Here is a 20,754-nt window from a genome sequence, read left to right on the forward strand (position 1 = left end):
GCTTGCTCTGGTTTGATCCCAAAAAGCCTTCACGTTGTCTCGGTCTTAAGCGGTTCGGCCCATAATTAAACAAAACACACATCACATAACAGTAACTAGCAAATGATTAATTTTAATTCCTTGTAGCTAATACTACATTAGCTACCCGGTCTAAAGTTACTAAAGCATGCAAATGAGTCTGATCATTTTTCCACCTTAGCCTCTGTCGTTCTAAGCCATACTCTGCGTCCTCCTCTGTTCACATCCACCCGAGCGCTGCCTCCGAACGGGGGACGATCAGCAGCGAAGCCGACACGCGCACCATGGCGCTGTCAGCTTTGCACTAGCGCCCTCTCGTGGTGCTTCGAAGGAAAGAGCTGAGCGGGCCTGCGTTTCCTAGCAGCAGCAATAGGATGCCCAGACGCAGCGATTTGCAAAGCTCCTTTATGCTCAAAAGGGTGAAAAACTGGGTTAACTACAGTCTGCGCCAACAAATCTAACCGGTGCGGAAGACTGCTCCACCAAAACACCCGTCATATCCTTTCAGGACAATGACACCTATGGAACGAGCCGGCCGCTGCGTACTGTCCTCGCGTTATTCAGCCGTCTGAGTTAGAACTGCGAGGAAGATCGGATGAGATCTCAAACCGGGTTCGGATAACCAGGCGCGGGCTGCTTAGGACGAAGCAGCGGAACAGGGGCACCGCCTGCTCACCGCCCCTGTAGGAGAGCTACGGGCAGGCTCCGTACCTCTGCCACGCAGCGCCCCACCACAGCCGGAGCTGCCGGCTCACCCGGGGCGGGCACAGAACACCCTGAGCGGCGGCGGGCAGGGTCCGCGCGCAGCCTCCGTGAGGGCAGGCAGGCGGGACTCGGCGCGGCGCATGCGCAGCACATACTCCGCACGGCCGCGGCGGGAAGCGTACGGCGGTACGGTCCGCGCGGTCTCGTGCTGCGGAGAGCGGCCCGCTCGCCGCCCCTCGGCCATGAACACGGAGAACTTCGGGACCAGCGAGCGGCTGGTGACCGCCGCCTACGTGCGTCAGGGGGCGCAGGGCCGCCGCGGGCACGAGCTGCGCCTGCGGGCGCTGCTGGAGCAGGTAACGGGCCCCGCGGAGGCGGCTCGCAGAGCGGGGCAGCGCCGGGCGGGGCGGGGCGGCCCGCGTGCCCCGAGGGCTTTGCCTGGCCGGCCCCTGCCCGCTGCTCTGCTCTGTGCGGACATGGCGCGGCGACCCTTTCGTACTCCGCTGCGATTGGGTTCCATTTGTTGTCACGAGTTAAGCAACCTCTGACCCTCTGAATTGCAATAGCACGGCTGCGTGGGGTTAGAGCAGCTTTCATTTGGGGATCTGCTTTGCAAGAGGCGGAGGTGACCACAGTTCGTAGCGCAGAGCGCACGAAGGAGCGTACCTGTTGCAGCTGCTGTGGCAGCAGCTTCCCGGCACATCGGATAATAACTGCGAAGGAAAGCACGCAGGTGTGAAGATGTGTTGCATGTGAAACTGCGTTTCCTTCCTATTCATAGTTAATATTTTGGATTCTACAATATCCCAGTTCTCTCCATCCAGTTTTATCCACCGAGTTTCTGTAGTATTAGGCTTTTGTGTTGAGCGTACATCAAATAATCCACAGTGTTATAGATTGTGATCAACACCTATGTGTTGCAATGGTTTGGTGTATGACTTAATTCCTGAAAGTGAGAAGTACTCTGAATTTTAGTATCAAGGTACGCCAGTGTAATTGCGTTGGATATATGGAAAAATCATTTAACTTCTTTTTGAATGCAAGTCTATAACATTAGATAATAAACAGAAAGCGCAATCAAAATAGAAACTGCTGTTCAGCATCTAAGAGTGACATCAGTCAAACAAGTTATTTGTTTGTTCTTAATTTCCAAGTTTAGGAATTATCTTTCTATTATTATTAAGGGAAAGTGCCCTGAAGATGGATGGGATGAAAGCACCATTGAACTCTTCCTTCACGAACTTGCCATAATGGACAGCAATAACTTTCTGGGCAACTGCGGTGTGGGAGAGAGGGAAGGCAGAGTGGCGTCAGGACTTGTTGCCCGGAGGCACTATAGGTACAAGCTTCATTGCCTATATGAATTATTGTTTTATTATTGATGATTTCGAAGTGCTTATTTTAATTGTGAATTGCTATTTGAGACCTAGATAGCATTTGAAAAAAAAAAAAGCATAATGCAATATTGAAGCGATCCACTTTTCTGTATAAAATTTTCATTAATAACTCACTGGGCAGTCTTGAATGTAACAAAAATATTTTGTTGGGTGTATGTCCTCTAAAACTAGTAGAAGCCTAACATGCCGAATTCACGGAATGCAAGGAGAAGTCTTTCTGTTTTAAAATAATCCATGCATTACTTGTTTTTTTGGTACTGTACGGCTTTTTATCAGTGTATCAGTCAAACCTACCGAATATTGTTGTTGTAAAGTACTGGGCATCCCCAGTGAGCAGCTATTTGTATTTTTTATTTTCATTACTATGTTTATAATGTGAAAAGTTGATATGCACTCAGTCTATATAAAATTTATTTTATATGAAGTGAGCTGAATGGTAAAGACAAAGGAGCTATTAATAGCTCAAAGCCCTTATGCTTGACAGGTACTTTGGAAGCTATAACTCTAGAGGCTCAGCATTAATGTCAGTATGAAGATAAATTTTTTTTGCACAGGGTTCTGTGCTGAGTAGCTTTGCTATTTCATCCAGTGTGAATGAAACCAAGTGAAATTTCTTGGAATATTTCTCCTTGAAGTATTAGCGCAAAAGCATATTAGAGACCAGAATTTTAGTGAGCTTTACCATATGGAAACTGAATTACTTAGGCTTAATGGCTTTTAGAAGCCCTAAGTAACATGAAAAATTAATGAAGAAAACCACTAACACATCAGTTTGGGCTTTCTGTTTCCTATACTGCTCTCTAGTCTAAGATACATGCAGTGTGGGAGGTGGAGTCACATCGGGAAGAATGCCCGAGTAATCGCTGGTGTTGCTGGAGGGTGCATGCCCAGCTTCTGGACGGAGCAAGCCTGGGCTGACATTTAGCTGCTGTTGGTCGCAGGCAGCTCTGTCACCTGGCATCTCACTTTCAGCTGAGATTCAGCAAGAACAAGGAAAGGCTTAGAGGCTTTCCTCCATGAACTGATTGCAGAAATGTTTTACCAGGTGGCTTTGGGAGTGGGAGAGTTAGCAGGAGGTGGTTCTGAAGCAGTTTTCTTTTCTAAGGCCCAGTTGTAGGGAGAAGAGCTCCTCAGAAAGGAGTATTTATGTGCAGAAAAGAAAACATAATGTGAGAAAGTTATCAAGAAAATAGCAGCAGAAATCAGAGAAGAAAATATTTTTGATGGACTGAGGATTAGGCGCAAGTTTCAACTGATAATCAAGCTAATGTTGATTTCAACAGCTTGAAATGGGAGGAAAACATTCAAGCTGCAAAACAGTGCTACAAGAAGTTTTGAGTTTCATCCACTCGTGAGACTGCATTCTACAGTATTTACAATACAAAAACAGAATTAAAGCCATAAATAGATATGTGTTGTTAGCTTGGATGGTTGCTGCATTTCAGCCGTGGGTCAAGCTATTTCTGTAAACTTGTATTTTATAGATGTTCTCGGGAACCGTCAATCGTGAAAGATGCTGAAAAATATCTGGCATTTATTAACATAGTTTGTAGACATTATCTATAAAGAGAGAGAGGTGGTATTGCATGGTACATAATATTGAGTAGTAGAATGAGGTAGGGGAAGTGAAGGCATAGAAAAAGGTTGACAAAGAGATGCATTAACCTACATGTCTTTCAGGACGTTTTGCCTTCTGGAGGTTAAGCATTTGGCAGGGGAGTGTCTCCATAATACCGCTGTGCCTATACTATGCTCCACTGTAGGCAACTGACTTCTGTTTTCTTTGGATTTACGTGTCTGGACATACCTGCATTTATAATGCTAGTTCAACAGGCATTGAGAAGTTGCTGGGGTGCACTTAAAAGTAAGCCTGCCAGATGCTCAAACTGTTGCTGTTATGAGTCGTCTTCTTGAAGTTTTATATTTACTTTATGGAACATTGTTAGTCTATTGTTCAAAACAACAAAAAAATACAATTTCATGCTAATATATGTAGTTTGTTGCAATGGAGCTCAGGAGAGATAGTGCACTGGATACAATATTTTCCACAATTGTTTATCAAATTAAATTCTTTCCAGTCAGCAAGAATTATTTCTTTGGGACATGACAAATCTTGATATATGTTTTCAACCTTTTTTGTTCAGGTTGATCCATGGAATTGGAAGATCAGGAGATATTTCTGCAGTCCAGCCTAAAGCTGCAGGGTCTAGCCTTTTGAACAAGCTTACTAATTCAGTAGTTCTGGATATTATAAAGCAGGCTGGTAGGTGTACATGCAAAAATCTCTCTTTTGTGGCAAAATGTCATGTGTTCTTTATGTTAATTTCTGACTTTTTCATGTACAGGTGTCCGGACGGTGACCAATTGCTTTGTGGTTCCTATGGCAACTGGCATGAGTCTAACTCTGTGTTTTTTAACATTGCGGCACAAAAGACCAAAGGCAAAATACATTATTTGGCCACGTATAGACCAGAAATCTTGCTTTAAATCAATGATAACTGCAGGTAATCGGGGGATGACTGATTGCATGGTGTGCTCTTCTAACAGATATGAAACTTTATCTTTCAGTGTGATGCTGAATTCATATAGTTGGAATCATATCCAGAGAAGGCCTAATGTATAGTAGTTGTAAGTGCTTTATTTGTACACACCTGATTTCCAACACAAAATCAGACATGAATTTTCCAGTTGCATTATAGACTGTGGGAGTATGCTGAAGTAGGGAGATGTATACGGTATTGTGGTTTCTTAGTACACAATACTAAGGCAATTACAGTTCATTTTTCAGTTAGATGCCTAATTTGCTTTCCTGAGAATGTTGTAAATCTTAGGTCCAAGGTCCAAATCCCTGTCTAAAACTTATGCAAAAAACAAATGTGTCTTTGAAATTGGGATCAGAAGGTGACGAGCTGTCTGACTGTCACAGTCATTTCTTTTGAAACATGGCGAGTGTTAGCTGCCCCATTTGTTTTTAATCTCGGTATGTCTGTGCGCAGTCAGGGAATAAGAAGTTTGGTGCCTTTCTTAGTTCAAACCTTCTTTTCTTCTCAAATGAAACTCCATGTCTACCAGACTGTAAGTAAACTAAGGATAGAAGTCTGTCTCTGCTCTGAGGCTGTCCCCTCCTGCAGACAGACTCATGGGATCAAGGAAATGGCAAGTAAGGGATACGGTCATTTTCCAGCTCATGCGTATACCTGAGCAAGTCGTGGCATAGATTCTTGTCCTAGTTCCTAGGAAACATTTCTTATCAAGGCCAGGTTGGATGGGGCCCTACGCAACCTGATCTAGTGCCCTCTAATTTAATGGTTGGCAACCCTGCCCGCAGAAGAGGGTTTGGAACTAGATGATCTCTGAGTTCCCTTCCAACCCAAGCCATACCATGATTCTGTTTTTTTGGCATAAAAGATTCAATGGGTAAAAACAACAGAGTGGATTCTATGCTAACGTGTCTATATTATTAATCTAAGTCTGAAATAATCTGTTAACAGAAAAAAATATATATTTTTTTGGATTTATGGTAGAAATGAAAACCGCACAATTAGTTGGAGATTCGTTGATACACATTCGGATCTTGTTTTTGTTGGTTAGGTTTTGAGCCTGTGGTGATAGAAAATGTATTAGAAGGTGATGAGCTACGGACAGATGTCGAAGCAGTGGAGGCTAAAGTCAAGACTCTTGGTGCTGAAAATATTCTTTGTGTGCATTCTACAACGTCTTGCTTTGCTCCAAGGGTACCTGATAGGTAAGTAGTCTTCATGAGAAGTGCATTATTTGTTGTCAGTGATAAAACCTACATGTTTTGAATGCTCAGTTACTGCCAACAACTAGTGAAGATGCTTCAGTCCCTGTGTTTAAGGGTAATGGCAGGTTGTGAAACAATGCTCCGGTTTCAAAAAAATGTATTAGGAAAATGAGAATAATAGAGAAGGTCTTCCTTCTCTCATATGAATGAGGTTAATCATGGTCACTTTAGGTGGAATTAATGCCACTTTGACAGAGGTTTCTCATGTAATTTCGTGGAAGTGGTAAAAAGTAGACTTCCATAGAAAAACGATCCAGAAAATATAGTTCCATTGCTAATGCCAGATTTTAATACTCATCTTACCTTTTCTATTCTTCTCCTTTAGCCGATTATGAATTTTCCTATGCTGATACAACTGCTAAGAAAAATAACCTATCACCAACATATAAAATCATTGCTTGAGTTGCTCTTTCCTGCATTACATTGTTGTCCTTAGCATTAATGAAGATGTACTGATATAGGGAAACCCTTGAAAGCATGTAGGGCAGTGCTATATGAGAATAACATAAGTTTTGCTCTACTGTGATGTATCTGGGTTTGAACATTTACATTTGCTGCCTGGTGCTTGATGCTACAACTTATAATTTCCAGCTGTTAAATCACCATTAAAAGAAACTATCTTGCATTCTTTCTTCCTATTATGTGTTCATAACTTCTGTAGTTGCTACAAATGTGTCATTCAAGCACTTGCTGAAGCAGAGATGAACACTGCAATTATGAGATGAGAAACAGAATATTGAAGACATTATTTCTACACATAAATTAGTTTTAAAATATTTGAAAAACAGTATTTGTGATAGGTTTAACCTAGTTGCTAGAGGGAAGTTAAAAGCAAATAATTCTGTCAGAATACTATGAACGTTGTTGGGAGTTGAGTTGCAAATTTATTGGCTAGCTTAAATCAAAGCTTTCAAAATTGAATGGTCTATTTTATAGCTTTGGTAAATGAATCTTTTCGTTATCTGCCTCCTCTTTTTGACATGCAATTGTTTTGTCCTCTGCAACTAAGAGATGAAATATTAGGTGGTGGCACTGTGTTATGATATACCACAGATATAAGAGAATTTGAACGCACTTTCTATTTAAAGGATACTGTCACCTACTGAAGGCCATAACATTCATCTTCCTGTGGGAAAGAAAATACAGCATTTCTGGAGGATACCATTTTTTATATGTCTGCTTTTAGATAATTTACATTGTTAAGGCTTTGTTTAGTTGTGATGGCGATGTTTTAAAATTTTAAGTGGCTTAGGATTGTTAAAAGATTAGGATAAGTTTATGTCTGTGTACCTATAGCTCCTTTGAAGTGTTATGTAACTTTATTGATACAATGTACTACTGTATAAATCCCCTTTATTAGAGAGACATCAGTTCTCTGACAGTCTTCTACCTGTTGCTGCAAGCTGTCTCTAAAAGTACTGTAATTAAAAGAGTACTAAAGGAAAAAGGTGACTTTTTGGTTAATTAATGAACTCCTCAAAATTCTCTACCTTGTCACTTTCATTAGTATTAGAAGAAAGACCAAAGTTGTTTTTTGTGAACTTTCTCAGGCAGGAGAGAAAGAAAGGGCATAGAGAAGTATTTTGCAACTTATTCTATTTGTGACTTTGAGGAACTTGAGTAGTAACCAAAATTGCATTAATGCTTTATTTTTCTGATATGACTAGCTGCAATTAATGGTTTAATTTAAGCTTTAGAAGCATACAAGTGGTGTGCTTTATTGTTCACTTCCCACGCAGTCACACATTCTTTTCAAACTGTAGCATTCTCATCTCATATTGTCGCATGGATCTAATTATTCAATAAAATATTTGTAGGAAAAGTGCTGTTTTTGTTTTCAGTATCTGTAGAAGCTAGCTTATTGCTTCAGTAAGCCTCAGCAGGTGAGAAAGATGATCAATCATACACAGCAGTGAACCCTCTGTTTCTATATTGGTGAATTTCTCTACCTGCACTTGAAAAAAAAAAAACAAACAACCTGTAATAGTGGGAACTATTTTCTTTGAGTCTTGTTAAGGTGAGGAACGAATCTGAGCAAGACCAGCAGATCAGAAGGCAAAAACTTTGCCCATGGCAATGTTTCCTCTTAACTCAGGATTCAGAATGTTGGTAAATGGGAAGAATTACTGTACATGCAGCTCCTGCTGAATATCTTGACTGTCAAAGATGAATACATACATTATAGTACTAGTGTTACCTAGTCAAACTTGTGCTTTACATGTAAAATTTCTTTAGGAATAACACTGTGTTGTTGTTGTTTTCCTAGGGGTTGAGGTTCTGAAAATTGAATCTGAGGTTTGTAACTGAGTTTTGCATTACAAAAGGACACAAGACAATATAATAGAAATAGAATACAAACAAATGTCACCTCTTACGAATTGTTTTCCTATTCTTGTCACATTTTATATGGATGTCAGTAAATGACAGTGAGAGGCTGCACAAAAGGAGATGGGGTAAAAATGCATTGACGACTTGGATTTTTCAGGTGCTTTTTTTTAATAATCTTTATCATCGCTTTAAATTATTATGTATTACCTTATTTTTGAAATATTTTTGAATATTTTCTTTTTAAAAGATATTCAAAAGTTTATTAGAAATCAAGATACTAAAAAAATAAGAGCGTGATTGGAGTGCTTTGAAAAGGTTACTAACTACATGTGCTTAAAAGGCTGAAGTCCCTCAATGGAAATTACCTCTGCATTCAGTTAAATCCTAGTTTCACTGAGAAATAATCCGAGCTGGCCTCACTGTAATTTCAGGAATTTCTAAAGGCAGATGAAAATTTTCCTTTTTTTCTGAGTAAACAGTTGAATGAAGTTTTAATGTTTTGATCTCCACATTCTGTCATTTTAAGGCTACCCATTTAAGGGCATCATTTTAAGGGTATCCACCCCTTTTGAAGAATTTTTTCTCTGTTGATCAGTTTAGATGAAATACGCAAGTGAGATCTCAGCCAAAGGGTTGAAGTAATAGTTCTTTGGAAAAAATAAATAAAAATAGAAACATAATGATAACTTCTTTTACAAAGCTCTCAATTCCTCAAACACATCTTGAAACTTCCATCAAGCTGTTTTCAGGTTGAATATTAAAAATGAAAATACATAAATAGCTGCAATTCCATTAGTTATCTAAAATATCTGAAACGATTATTTGGGGTCTTTGTACTGGGTTCTAGACAAAACTTTCAGTGAAGCATGAAAAGAGAGAGACTAAAGGAACTGGGGCTGTTTAGTATGGGGAAGAGGGTTCTGAGGGGAGACCTTCTCTTCAAATACCTGAAAGGTGATGGCAGTGAGAGCAGGGTTGGTCTCTTCTCACTGGTGACAGGTGACAGGACAAGGGGAAATGGCTTCAAGTTGCACCAGGGGAGGTTTAGGTTGGATATCAGGAAAAGCTTCTTTACAGAAGGGGTTGTTAAGCACTGGAACAGGCTCCCCAGGGAGGTGGTTGAGTCACCATCCCTGAATGTGTTTAAAAACCGTTCGGATGTGGTGCTCGGGGACATGATTTAGTGGCGGGTTGTTAGAGTTAGGGTAGTATGGTTAGGTTGTGGTTGGACTTGATGATCTTGAAGGTCTTTTCCAACCTGAGCAATTCTATGATTCTGTGATCCTAAAAATCTCAGCCTTGCTCAATGGTTTGTAATACATATAAAAGTTAATAGAATTTTCTTCTTAACCTTTGTTGCTTAAGGTGACTACTTCTGCCATGAGGCAGTAAACAAGAAAGTTTATTTTCTCATTCTGACCTTCTTGTAGACCTTTCAGTCTTTTAATGGTCTGATTGATAACATGGATTACAGTGATTAGTGTTTCTCTAAATTACAATTTTATGCTCATAGGCTGGAGGAATTGGCTATAATTTGTGCTAATTATGACATTCCCCATATTGTCAACAATGCATATGGAGTTCAGTCTTCAAAGTGTATGCATCTTATCCAGCAGGTAGGAACCGTGCATTTCAAATATATATATATGTATTTTTAACAAGCATGAGAAGACCTCTAATCATAGACAATGCTAGCAAGTTTTATCATGTGTCACAGCTTTGAGATTAATCCCCTGCATATCCTGTAGTTGGACTATTTTTTGAGAATATGGAGCAGAAGGAAATAATACTTAAAATAATGTGTGTATTTTCTATTATGTACTTTTTGTATAATCAAGTTTACTTAGGCTTCGTTTATGTTCAGGTGTCTTTTATAATGGAAAGATATCCTTATTAATCTTTCTTAAAATATTTCATAACGTTATTAACATAACTACATTAAATAATTGGTTGTACTTGAATAGGGATTATGGCTTTAACAGAATGATTACTGATTTTCAAATTTTTTTTCAATTTTTAAATTCTTAAAATCAAACGTTTGATTGGCACGATCTTGAAGGCATGATGTGGTACAGCAGCACTATGTAAGTGTTGTCACTTGTCAATATTGTTGGCACAGAGAGCACCTGAGAAAACTGTTAAATTCAATGTTGTATTCAAAACAAGTTCAATTTCTTCTTGCTGTTTTTGCAAAGCAAATTGCTTAATACATACGATCAGCCACAAAACATATGATGCCTGCATTTTTGCTCATTGCAAATGCATGCAATGTTTCCTCAATATTTCTCTTTTCTCCTTGTTGCTTATGTATTTTAGCAGGATCCAGGGAATCCTGAACTATTATAAATTTTAAATATGCTGATAATTTTTTTCTGATTAAGAAGACATTGTTATTAAAGGAGCATAGACCAGCTTGATCTTGTTAGTATTTCTAAATTCATCTTGAGAGACTGAAGGAAGGTGACAAAAGTTGAAATGGTGTGTGAAATAGAACACTGTATGTGTTTCATTTGTGATAGTACACGTTTCTTGTATTTAACTTGCATAACTGTGGTGAAATTCTAACATGAAGGAGGCTGTGGGATTGCTGAGTTTTACTGCATAGAATGTAATTTCTAATGATGATTTTCTCAGACTGCAAAGCTACAAATGGAGCTGTTCATGTTTTTGTTTCTGTGTTTTTCCCTGGCTTCTTGGTGGGTGATTTGGGTTTTGCTTTCTCTTCTTTGGTGATGGGAATGTATACATTTTGAGCTGCCATTTGTTTCACATCTATTTACAAAAATTTATTTCCTCTGATAGAAAATGTACTGTCCATGTGGAAGTAGTTACTAATGAAATCTGACGTATACCTGTCCCCCACGCAGAGATATTAAAACACAGAAATAACAACTATGTTTTAGTTTTATCTGCTTTTTTCACTCTTTTTGCCGTAGATGTTAGCTCTGTTTCTGTTCCTTGGTTTTAATACAAAGTACTTATGTATGTATAATATGTAAGTACTTGAATATTGTTTAATATGTATGATCATGAATATACTCTCAAGGTTCTGTTATGATGCATGCTTTTTAATTGCACAGTTCATTGATAATGTATTACTAAAACTGAAGTTGCACAGCAGAATCTACCTTTTTTTTTTTCCTTTAAGAATATCTAACTGCCTAAATGTTAGGGACATTTTGTTTTCCAGGAATAGGGGAAGTCTTTGGGGAAATTATCTGGATCTTAATTTTGCAGGCAGCATGATATGAAGGAATGTGGTCACAGTTCACTTGTTTTGATGCAGATTATATGTATGTGTCAAGAAGGATATTTTTATTTTCTGAGGAAGCATTAACCTGTAGCCCTTTACTGCCAGAATCTGTGAAACATTTTGAATTGTGCAATGTTAACTGTATAATTTCCATTAAATTCCAAGAGGATTTTTTTTTTTGATAGTTGCTGCAAATGAGTTATGCTTTAGAAGACATGCAGGAACTAAAAGCAACATTTTAAATCCTATCAAATCAAGATTTCTTAAGATAGTATGGTAGCAGATAGCAAAAAATGGTAAGCAACACTAAGCAAAGGTAAAACTGTGATTTAAAATTTTTAATCAGAAATATCTGAGAGAATTTTAGGAATTGCATTTGTTTTATTGCTGGATTATTTTTTCCTAATGTGTGCTGTGGATTTTTTTATTCCTTTTGATAAAGGGTGCTCGAGTAGGCAGAATAGATGCTTTTGTTCAGAGCTTGGACAAAAATTTTATGGTTCCAGTAGGTGGTGCTATCATTGCTGGCTTCAATGAGTCCTTCATTCAGGAGATCAGCAAAATGTATCCAGGTATGTAGTTCCTGAATTGATTTTATCTATACAAAATAAGTGTAGAAAACTTGATTATCAACTTTCTTTCACATAATTTTTGTTTGCGTTTCTTGTTGTTGTTGTTTTGAAAACTTTATCTGTACATTTTTCTTTTGTTTTGTTTTGCTTTGCTTATTCAGGAAGAGCTTCTGCATCTCCTTCTTTAGATGTCCTCATTACACTTCTGTCTCTAGGTGCCAGTGGCTACAAACAGTTACTGAAAGAGAGAAAGGTAAGCTTTTTGGGTGGCAACATTTTCTTGAATTCAGCTGTTAAAGTCTTGTTGCAAAACTGCTTCATGTAGTAAATCCTGTTTCTGTCTAGCAAGCCGTTAAATTTCTTTGGAGTTTACAGCTCTTAATCTGGAAAGACAATATGATACAATTACTGTTTGGCCAAATGATGTTCATGAATAAGTTTTATTTCCTTGTTGTATTTCAAATGAGAGATTTTACCTCAGTTTAACTATCTCATACAGTATTCGTGTTTATTGTTCAAGAGTATGACTAATGCAGTAGAATTTTGTCCAGTACAATCTGAGAAGTGCTGTGCTGTGTAATGATGACTGCAGTGCTTCCAGGCCTGGAGCATGAGCCTGGATGCAGAGGGTCTCTGCTCATCGCAGGGGTCTTTGCTCGTCTTCATTTGGCCATATGCTTTTGTACTGTGGTAGTATTAAATGCTGTGAACCACATTCTCAAGAAAATCGTGGCTTCTGATAAGTTACAGGTACTGTTCTTGGCCACAAGATTAAAAGTCTGTCATTTAAGGCATCCATCTAGATATAGAGCTAGGTTTCTTCTCTACCTCTCCCATGTATGTTATGTGTTGGATATAACTACGTTTTCACAAATATTCAAGTGGTCTAAAGTTAGAACCTGTCATTTTCGGCTCTGGACATACTAAAAGTCTTACTTTTGCTATCTGTAAGCACTCTCACAGAAAGAATTCTTTTTGTAGAGTGTTTTAGGTAAGGAAATGTTGTGTATTGAGTACTGTAAGTTAATAGTTTTAAATCATGCTTAACAAATCATGTGATTTGTTACATACACTATTTTATTTAGGAAATATGTTCCAATTGTCTCCTGCTGACAGCTTGCTGCTGCTTCTGATATCTGAGCTGGATGATAGTGCTGTATGCCATGAGTTGTTTCTAGCTGCTTGTACTGGCGTGCAGAAATTCTTACTGGAATTGAGATCCCATAGGAGTGGCTAGAATATGAGAAGAATAGCAGAGTTGAATTTCAAAGGCTATGGTGTTGTCTGTGCAAGCTAAGTGAAAGCATGGCTTGTGAAATGCTGCAAGCAGTCATACTTTTACCACTAGTGGAATATAGTTTCTAACACTGTTTTATTCTGAACCATTGTACTATCACAATATGTGGGTTTGTATCTTCATTTAAAGCAAATGTATATATTTTTCCCCTCTTCCTCTCCAGAAGAAGTGAATTTATCATGTTTTCTGCAAAACTGATTTTGATGTTAAACTTATACTTGCATCAGATAACGTGATGAACAGTATAAATATTGCCACGCTATAAATAATAAGTTATTTGTAACTAAATTGTCTTAATGAATAGCTGTATAATATTTTAAATTATATTATTTCCTTGGAAGTAGAATTCTGAAGTGAATAAAGCGTTACATTTTTACAATTTCAGGTCTGTTTTATTTCAAGTGTGAGTATATTCTATAAACATAGCCTTATATGGTGTAAATGTGTTTCTTTTATTGGATTTGCTGTAGAAATAGAAACCTTTTTTTGCTTAAATGTGTTTGTTCCTGAATTGTAAAAATGTAATAATGATAGTTTATTGCCTGTGCCCTGTGAAGACAGAGGCAGAGCTATTAGGCTCTCAGCAGGAGCTATTTATAGGTTGACATTGAGTACTCCTTTCTATATTGGTGCAGTTACACCTATTCACACAAAGTCAGCTATAAAAAACTTCCAGTATTTCCTTCTCTTTTTATACTTATTCACTAGTGTTATTTCAGGTTATTTGAGCTCAAGCCAGAAAGGCCAGAATATTACTGAGAAGAGATTAATCTCATGCAACCAAGGGAAAGAACTAGTCATAGAATATCCTGAGTTAGAAGGGACCCACAAGGATCATCGGGTCCAACTCCTGGCTCTGCACAGGAGCACCTCAGATTCAAACCCTATGTCTGAGAACACTGTCCAAACATTCCTTGATTCCAGCAGCTATCACCACTCCTATGTTCCATGCCTACCACCCTCTGATGAATGACCTTTTCCTAACATCCAACTTGGCCCTCCCTGACACAGCTGTATGCTGTTCCCTAGGATCCTGTAACTGTCACCAGAGAGAAGAGATTAGCACCTGCCCCTCCATTCCCCTTGTGAGGGGGCTGTCACGAGGCTTTCTGTCAGTCTCCTTTAGGCTGAACAAACTGCATTATCTCAGCTGTTTTTCACACATCTTGCCCTCTAGACCCTTCAGCATCTTTCTTTCCCTCCTTTGGACCCTCTCTAATAGTTTTACATCTTTGTTATATTATGATGCCCAAACCTGCACCCAGTGCTTGATGTAAAGCTGCATCAGCACAGAGCAGAGTGGGACAGTCCCTTCCCTCATCTAGCTGGCAGTGCTGGGCCTGATGCACCCCATGATACACTGTTGACTCATATTCAGTTTGCTGTCAACCAGAACTCCCAGACCTGCAGGGCTGTTCTCCAGCCTCTTGTTTCCCTGTCAGTACGTATGTCCAGAATTACTCCATCCCAGCTGCAGAATTGAGCACTTGCCATTGATAAATTTTGTGTGGTTGGTGAGTACCCAGCCCTCTAGTCAATCAGGATCTCTCAGAAGACCTTTCTACCCTTGGGGACATCAACAGCTCCTCCTAATTTAGTATCATATTCAAACTTAGTGTGGAGTATAGTCTTGCATCCAGATCATTTATAAAAAACATTGTACTGGCCCCCAGATGGAGCCCTGATGTACCCCACTATTAGTTGGCCTCCAGCCTTCCATAACCCCATCTACTATAAACCTTTGAGTTCAACCCATTAGTCTGTTGTTCACTCATCATACTGTGTACTGGACTAGCTGTATGCTGGACATTTTGTCTAGAAGAACGCTATGAAAGACAGTGTAGAAATTTTTGCTGAAATCCAAAAAGATCACATCTGCTGGCTTTTCTTGGTCAACTAGATGGATAACCTTGTCATAAAAGGAAATTAAGTTTGTTAAGCAGGACTTTCCTCTTTTGAACTTGCGTTGGCTGTGACCAATGACTGCAGTCATTCATGTGTGTGTGTTTCAGTAACTCCTGTTATGATCTCTGTAATTTTACCAGGCACTGAAGTGAGACTGACATGCCTGTAATTACCAGGGTCTTCTTTCTTGCCCTTCTTGAAAATTGGAACAATATTTGCCAGTGTCCAGTTTCTCCAGATTCCCAAAAACATTGAAAAATAATTGAGAGATCTCGGGATAATATCAGCAAGTTTTTTCAGTACCCTGGGATAAATCCCAATGGGCCCCATAGACTTTTGTGCACCTAACAGGAGCAGCAAATCCTGAATGAGTTCATTGTCAGCTGGGACTTTATTGTTCCCCAGGACACAATCCCTCAACTCAGGCTGGGAGGAGTCTCCTCAGCCTGCCCACCTCCTTCCAGAGCTCTGTCCCCACGCTGAGCAGTTCTTCTTCCTGGGCACCTCCCACAGATGTCCCAGACCCTGACAGAAGGCTTGGGCATGCCCTGCTGCCTCAGGCCTGGGTGGCTCCATGTTGCCTAGGCAGCTCTGTCAGGGAAGCTGAGTCAGTTCCAGTGGGCGCAGAGGCTGTAGGGGATGCAGAGGACACAGCTTTCTACTGGGTGGGTGCCATTGCTGATTCAGCTCCTTGTGAGCAGATTGAAACCTCCTTCTGAGTTGACCGTTTGAACTGGCACAGTGACAATTTCTCTTCTGTGTCCCCTGCTGCATCCTGTCCCATTTTTCTTCTGCAGGGGGATACTGTTTAATATAGGAAGGAGATTATATGAGAGAGAGGAACATGTGCGTGGAATGATATTTTCTGACAGGATGGCGTTCATGGAGTATGAGGTTGTATGCTCTGATATGAGAGAGTAAAACGGTGCAATGAATCTGAGGACAGAAGAGCAAGGGAGTAGCACACACATACTGTCTGAGTGTCTGATAAATGTGACTGTATGTGATAGCATAATAAGGAAAGGATTGAAAGGCTACCATCAGTAATTTTTTCTCGCTTGTGCTAGATTCTCAGTATTATTTTTTATATGCGTATGTCGTGTTTTTAAAAGTAGTTTTCTGATTTCAGAAAGGGATTCTAGGTCTTCTCATAATGCGGATAATGGCACCAGGTCCACACTCAAATTTGTTAATACTGTTACTTTTGAAGAACTCATTGTTATGTAAAACTTGAGTTTTTGAATTGACTCCTTTGATTTCCTCAGTACTGGTTACGTTGTGTCCCATATTCTGTGTTGCCAGGTCTGAAAACTCTCTATTTGCATGTGTGTGTTTCTTTATCCAGGATGTATGTCGCAATTACGCTGCATAGTATCATAAGAGGTAGATTTCAATTAACGATCGTGTCAGAATTGATGGAAAGCAGGGAACCTACATTCCGTAACAGGTTTAATATTTGCTAACTATTTTCCAATGTGTACGTAACTGGCTTGTTAACTCAGTTTAACTAGTTAGTATACTGGTATTAGTGAAAAGGTAATAGCTTCATTTTGTTTTCAGCAATTACATGTTTCAGCAGTCTTTCCTTAACAAACAAATGATCAAGATAATCCTGATTTTCTGAAATGAGATGTGATGGAGCTTTTTATATCTGTATTCAGCTGTCTGTATACTATCCAGAGTGATTAACTGGAGTCATTCTTCTGTCCTTACAGAGTGTGAATCCAAATATGTGAATCTAAAATATTTAAAACCACAACGAGTGGGAGGAAATTGTTTGATTTTTACAATTCAGTAAAATACTGGTTTCACATTTCATGTCTTATTGTTGATGTATGAAAATGTGGTTTATTCTGATAAGAATAAATTATTTGTACTCTTAAGTGTGAGTTTATATTGCTTCTCCACTTATGACTGAATTTAAGAGCAAGAGAAAAGATGTAATGCTGGATATTAAAAATGTAAGATGTCAAATATTCTTACAATAAGAAAGATTTTTTTTTTGGAACTTAGCCTAGACAGTAGTTTGTCAAACCTGTGGGAGTATTGCAAGGTTTTCATCATGTGAAATACGTAGAACCGTATTCAGATTGTTGTGTGGATGGAGGAAAGATAGTTTAACTGAGTGTAATCACTGTGTTAAATGGTGTGGTGTAGCTTAGCAGGTGCCGAATATGAATGGAAGCTTCAAAGTGGTGGCCATACTCAGAACATGGTAGAAAGGTATGACCCTCAGGGAGACAGGTCTCAAGGCCTTGCAAGTGCTGAAGAGAATATTGATTTAAGGGAAAAAAAAAAGAGTGGTGACTGTCAGCATTTGTGTTTTCATATTGGGTTGGCAAAATCTACTAAGCTGTTGCTGTTAGAATAGAGTTAGAACAGCTCAGTTGGAAGGGACCTTCAAAGATCGTCCAGTCCAACTGCATGTTATTGAGGGCATTTTCCAAATGCTACTTGAGCACTGACAGGCATGGCACATCAAGTACTTCTCTAGGAAGTTCCAGTGTTTGACCACCTTCACAGTACAGAAATTTTTCCTAATGTCCAGCCCGAAGCTCCCCTGGTGCAGCTTTGTGCCATTCCCTCGTGTTCTGTTTTTGGTTGGCTTCCCGTTTTCCCGTTTTCCTGTCTGGGCAGCCCAATTGTCCTCAGACTGTCATCACAGGACGTGTCTTCCAGCCCTTTCAAGTGTCCTTTTTGTATGGTGGAGCCCAGAATTGCTTCAGTATTTGAAGTGAAACTGTACCAATGCTAAATACAGTGGGATAATCACCTGTTTTGACCATCTGGCTGTTCTGTGCTTAATGCACCCTCAAATGCTGTTTGCTCACTTGGCTGTTGGCCAGCACCCCCAAGATTGCTTTTTGCAGAGCTGCCCTCTGTCCACTCATTTCCCAGTCTGTACTTGGGACCAACATTACTCCCGGGTACAGAACCCAGCATTCTCCTTTACTGAATTTTGTGCTGTTAGTGGTTGTCCATTACTGTTGTTACAAAGGTTTCAGGGTTCTGTAATCAATTTTGTATATATTTTTTAAAGTTTCCATTGTATTATGAATTCAGAACAAAATTCTTGGTGTTACAATGCAAGAGAATCCATATATGAGGCTATGTGGTGTAATGTGAGTATTCCAAATGTACACATGCAGTTTCTCTCATGTTTTTGGCTGCATTTCAGGAAGTAAGCCTTCTGATAATGGGGCTCCATGCTCAGCAGTGCAGCCTCTTTTTGTGTGCATGAAGTGGTGTGCCCGGTGTCTGATCAGGTTATGCATCAGATGCAGCTGCTCTGTCTGATACATAAAGCAGAAGAGAAGCTGTGACAGTTTCATCATGAACAACTACTGCAGCAGCAGTACAGCGTATAAGAATTAGCAGTGTGTATGGAGCACAAAGAGGCTGTAAAGTTTTGGTTTTTGGTAAGTTTTTAAGGGGAAAGGGAGAATTAAATAATGAAACCTAATTGACATTTAGTGCTCATGTTGTTCAGTGCAACTTCAGCATATAATAGTTAGCTCCAAAGGAGAAAGCTTCATTGGCTGCCACAGAAATTCAATTCTGTAAGAGCTCATTTGTATATAATTGCTTAGGGTGCTTATAAATTGTCCACGTAACAGAAATATTTTGTAATAGGGGTTGGTTATAGATTTGACCTCACAAAAATATTTCATATTTCTTTTTTTTTTTTTTTTGAAAGGCCGTTAATCTATTTTATAACAATCTATAAAATAACAAGAGGGCTTCCAGTGGAAAAATGCAAAATGCTATAGTTTATGAAAATAAGATTTTGAATTTGTGTGCAGGTAGTTCCAGTCAAACAGGTAAAAATGTACGTTTGGATTCTTTTTTTCCCCATCTTTCTATTCTCTCTGGTTCTGCCAAATTCCTGTGTTTGTGAAGGCTGCTCTAGTAACCTAGGAACTTATTTAATAACGTTTGTACAGTGGGTTACTGGTTGTAACAACTTGGAGTCCTTTCGGTGATAAATACGTACTATAAGAGATGCAAGAGAGAATTCTTTAGATATGATGTACACAAATGAATTACTTGGGAATTTCTTCCTGTTCCAAGACAAGTTTTTCTCAGAGCTAGTTTCATCGATAATACCTCCGTAGTATGCGCAGTTAATGTGTAGTTCTGTAATACTTTACTTCAGCTGTAGAAGTAAATAGCCAGCAGAGGGAGCACGGATTAATTTATGAATTGGATTACAAAAAGTACTGATCTAATGGCTAAACATTTTAACAATGCTCATTGTGGAAAGCAAATAACACATGAATAATGTGTTTATATTCAGTGATGGACTAGGAGGAAGGGAGACATGTTTGAATATTTGAGTAAATGTTTTTCAACTTCTACAAGTGAACTGTAAATAAACTCATGGATTGAAACCTCTGAATCATTTGATTTCACAATGCCTCTGGAAAATACAAATGATTCTTCACACATTCCAAGTTCTAATAATTAACCATAGATACCTCTCATGTTTCTGTTGTTCTTGTTCCAAGTGTTAAAGAAGCTGTGTGCTCTTGTTGATAATGAATCTATAGCCTAATTTGTATTTACAGCAGCATCCTACTTTTTCTCTCTGGCAAAATTCATCCCGTGGTATTAGGAAGCACAGGTCAGGAGCGGTGGTCGCTTGTTTGCTCATAAAGCTGGGCTCACTGCAGTGGCTTAAGCAACTGTAACATTCTTCTAACTTAGTTACTACAAAACTCATTTGGTTTCATAGGACCTGCGGGAGGCTCTGTTCAAGAGCATAATTTTGATCACAAGCTATAATTTGTACCTGTCAGAGTGTGCGGGTCAGAACAGGATACTGGTCTGCAAACGGGAGAGACAACTCTATTTAAGGAATGAAAAATCACTTGTCAGGTGCAGAAATTGATGAGGATGCTGAAACAGGCAGTCACATTGAAGTAGATGAGCAGCACAGTCTTTTTGACCAGGAAGAAGAAAAAGCTGGTGTTTAGTATTTTTAAAAAAGAATACCCAGTATGTGCATCTTTTTGCTAGTATTTATGAGAAACTAAGCATTAAAAAGGACAGAAAAGCAGACAAAGAATACAATAAGGAGAGTGGTGTTCATTCTTACTGTGTTGTGTTTTGAGCTGATATGTGGTAAGGAAGATATTGAACTGAGGACTATGAGCAGCTATCATAGATTATCATAGAAATGAAACAGAGATGAAGGAAGAGAAGCAGGCTTTAATTAATGTGAGTGTGAGTAGTGTCTTAGCCAGGACATTTATGGTGAAAGTGTTGCGAAACTGGAGTTCATAAGAGTGGAATCTAAGTGATATCGGGAATTCAGATACCTCCGTTTTTTAAGGGGCTTGTACATACAACAATATATGTTGTATGAAACAAAATACAGTCAAACTCTTAGCCTTCTCCTTAAAAAAAAACAACCATATTGTCTTCTTGTACAGAAAGAGAGGTCTATGAGCCAGTGGTAGCTGTGATTGTTT

At 39.1% G+C, this 20,754-nt stretch overlaps 1 protein-coding gene across 6 annotated transcripts in view; it reads left to right on the top strand.

The window, feature by feature from the left end:
• The window catches only part of SEPSECS (Sep (O-phosphoserine) tRNA:Sec (selenocysteine) tRNA synthase), a 37,778-nt gene continuing 17,110 nt past the window's right edge, over nucleotides 87–20,754 (top strand). For all 6 annotated transcript variants that reach the window (XR_002437833.1, XR_002437834.1, XR_002437837.1 and 3 more), the window contains exons 1-8: nucleotides 87–1,079; nucleotides 1,908–2,062; nucleotides 4,265–4,383; nucleotides 4,466–4,624; nucleotides 5,712–5,865; nucleotides 9,767–9,869; nucleotides 11,949–12,078; nucleotides 12,240–12,331. Coding sequence is in view for 1 of the 6 variants with exons in the window: in XM_021393945.1 (XP_021249620.1) it covers nucleotides 864–1,079; nucleotides 1,908–2,062; nucleotides 4,265–4,383; nucleotides 4,466–4,624; nucleotides 5,712–5,865; nucleotides 9,767–9,869; nucleotides 11,949–12,078; nucleotides 12,240–12,331 (1,128 nt within the window). In the remaining 5 variants the exon portion in view is untranslated. The remainder of the gene's footprint in view (nucleotides 1,080–1,907; nucleotides 2,063–4,264; nucleotides 4,384–4,465; nucleotides 4,625–5,711; nucleotides 5,866–9,766; nucleotides 9,870–11,948; nucleotides 12,079–12,239; nucleotides 12,332–20,754) is intronic.

Source organism: Numida meleagris, chromosome 4 (genome assembly GCF_002078875.1).
Source record: "Numida meleagris isolate 19003 breed g44 Domestic line chromosome 4, NumMel1.0, whole genome shotgun sequence".
Classification (NCBI taxonomy): Eukaryota; Metazoa; Chordata; class Aves; order Galliformes; family Numididae; genus Numida; species Numida meleagris.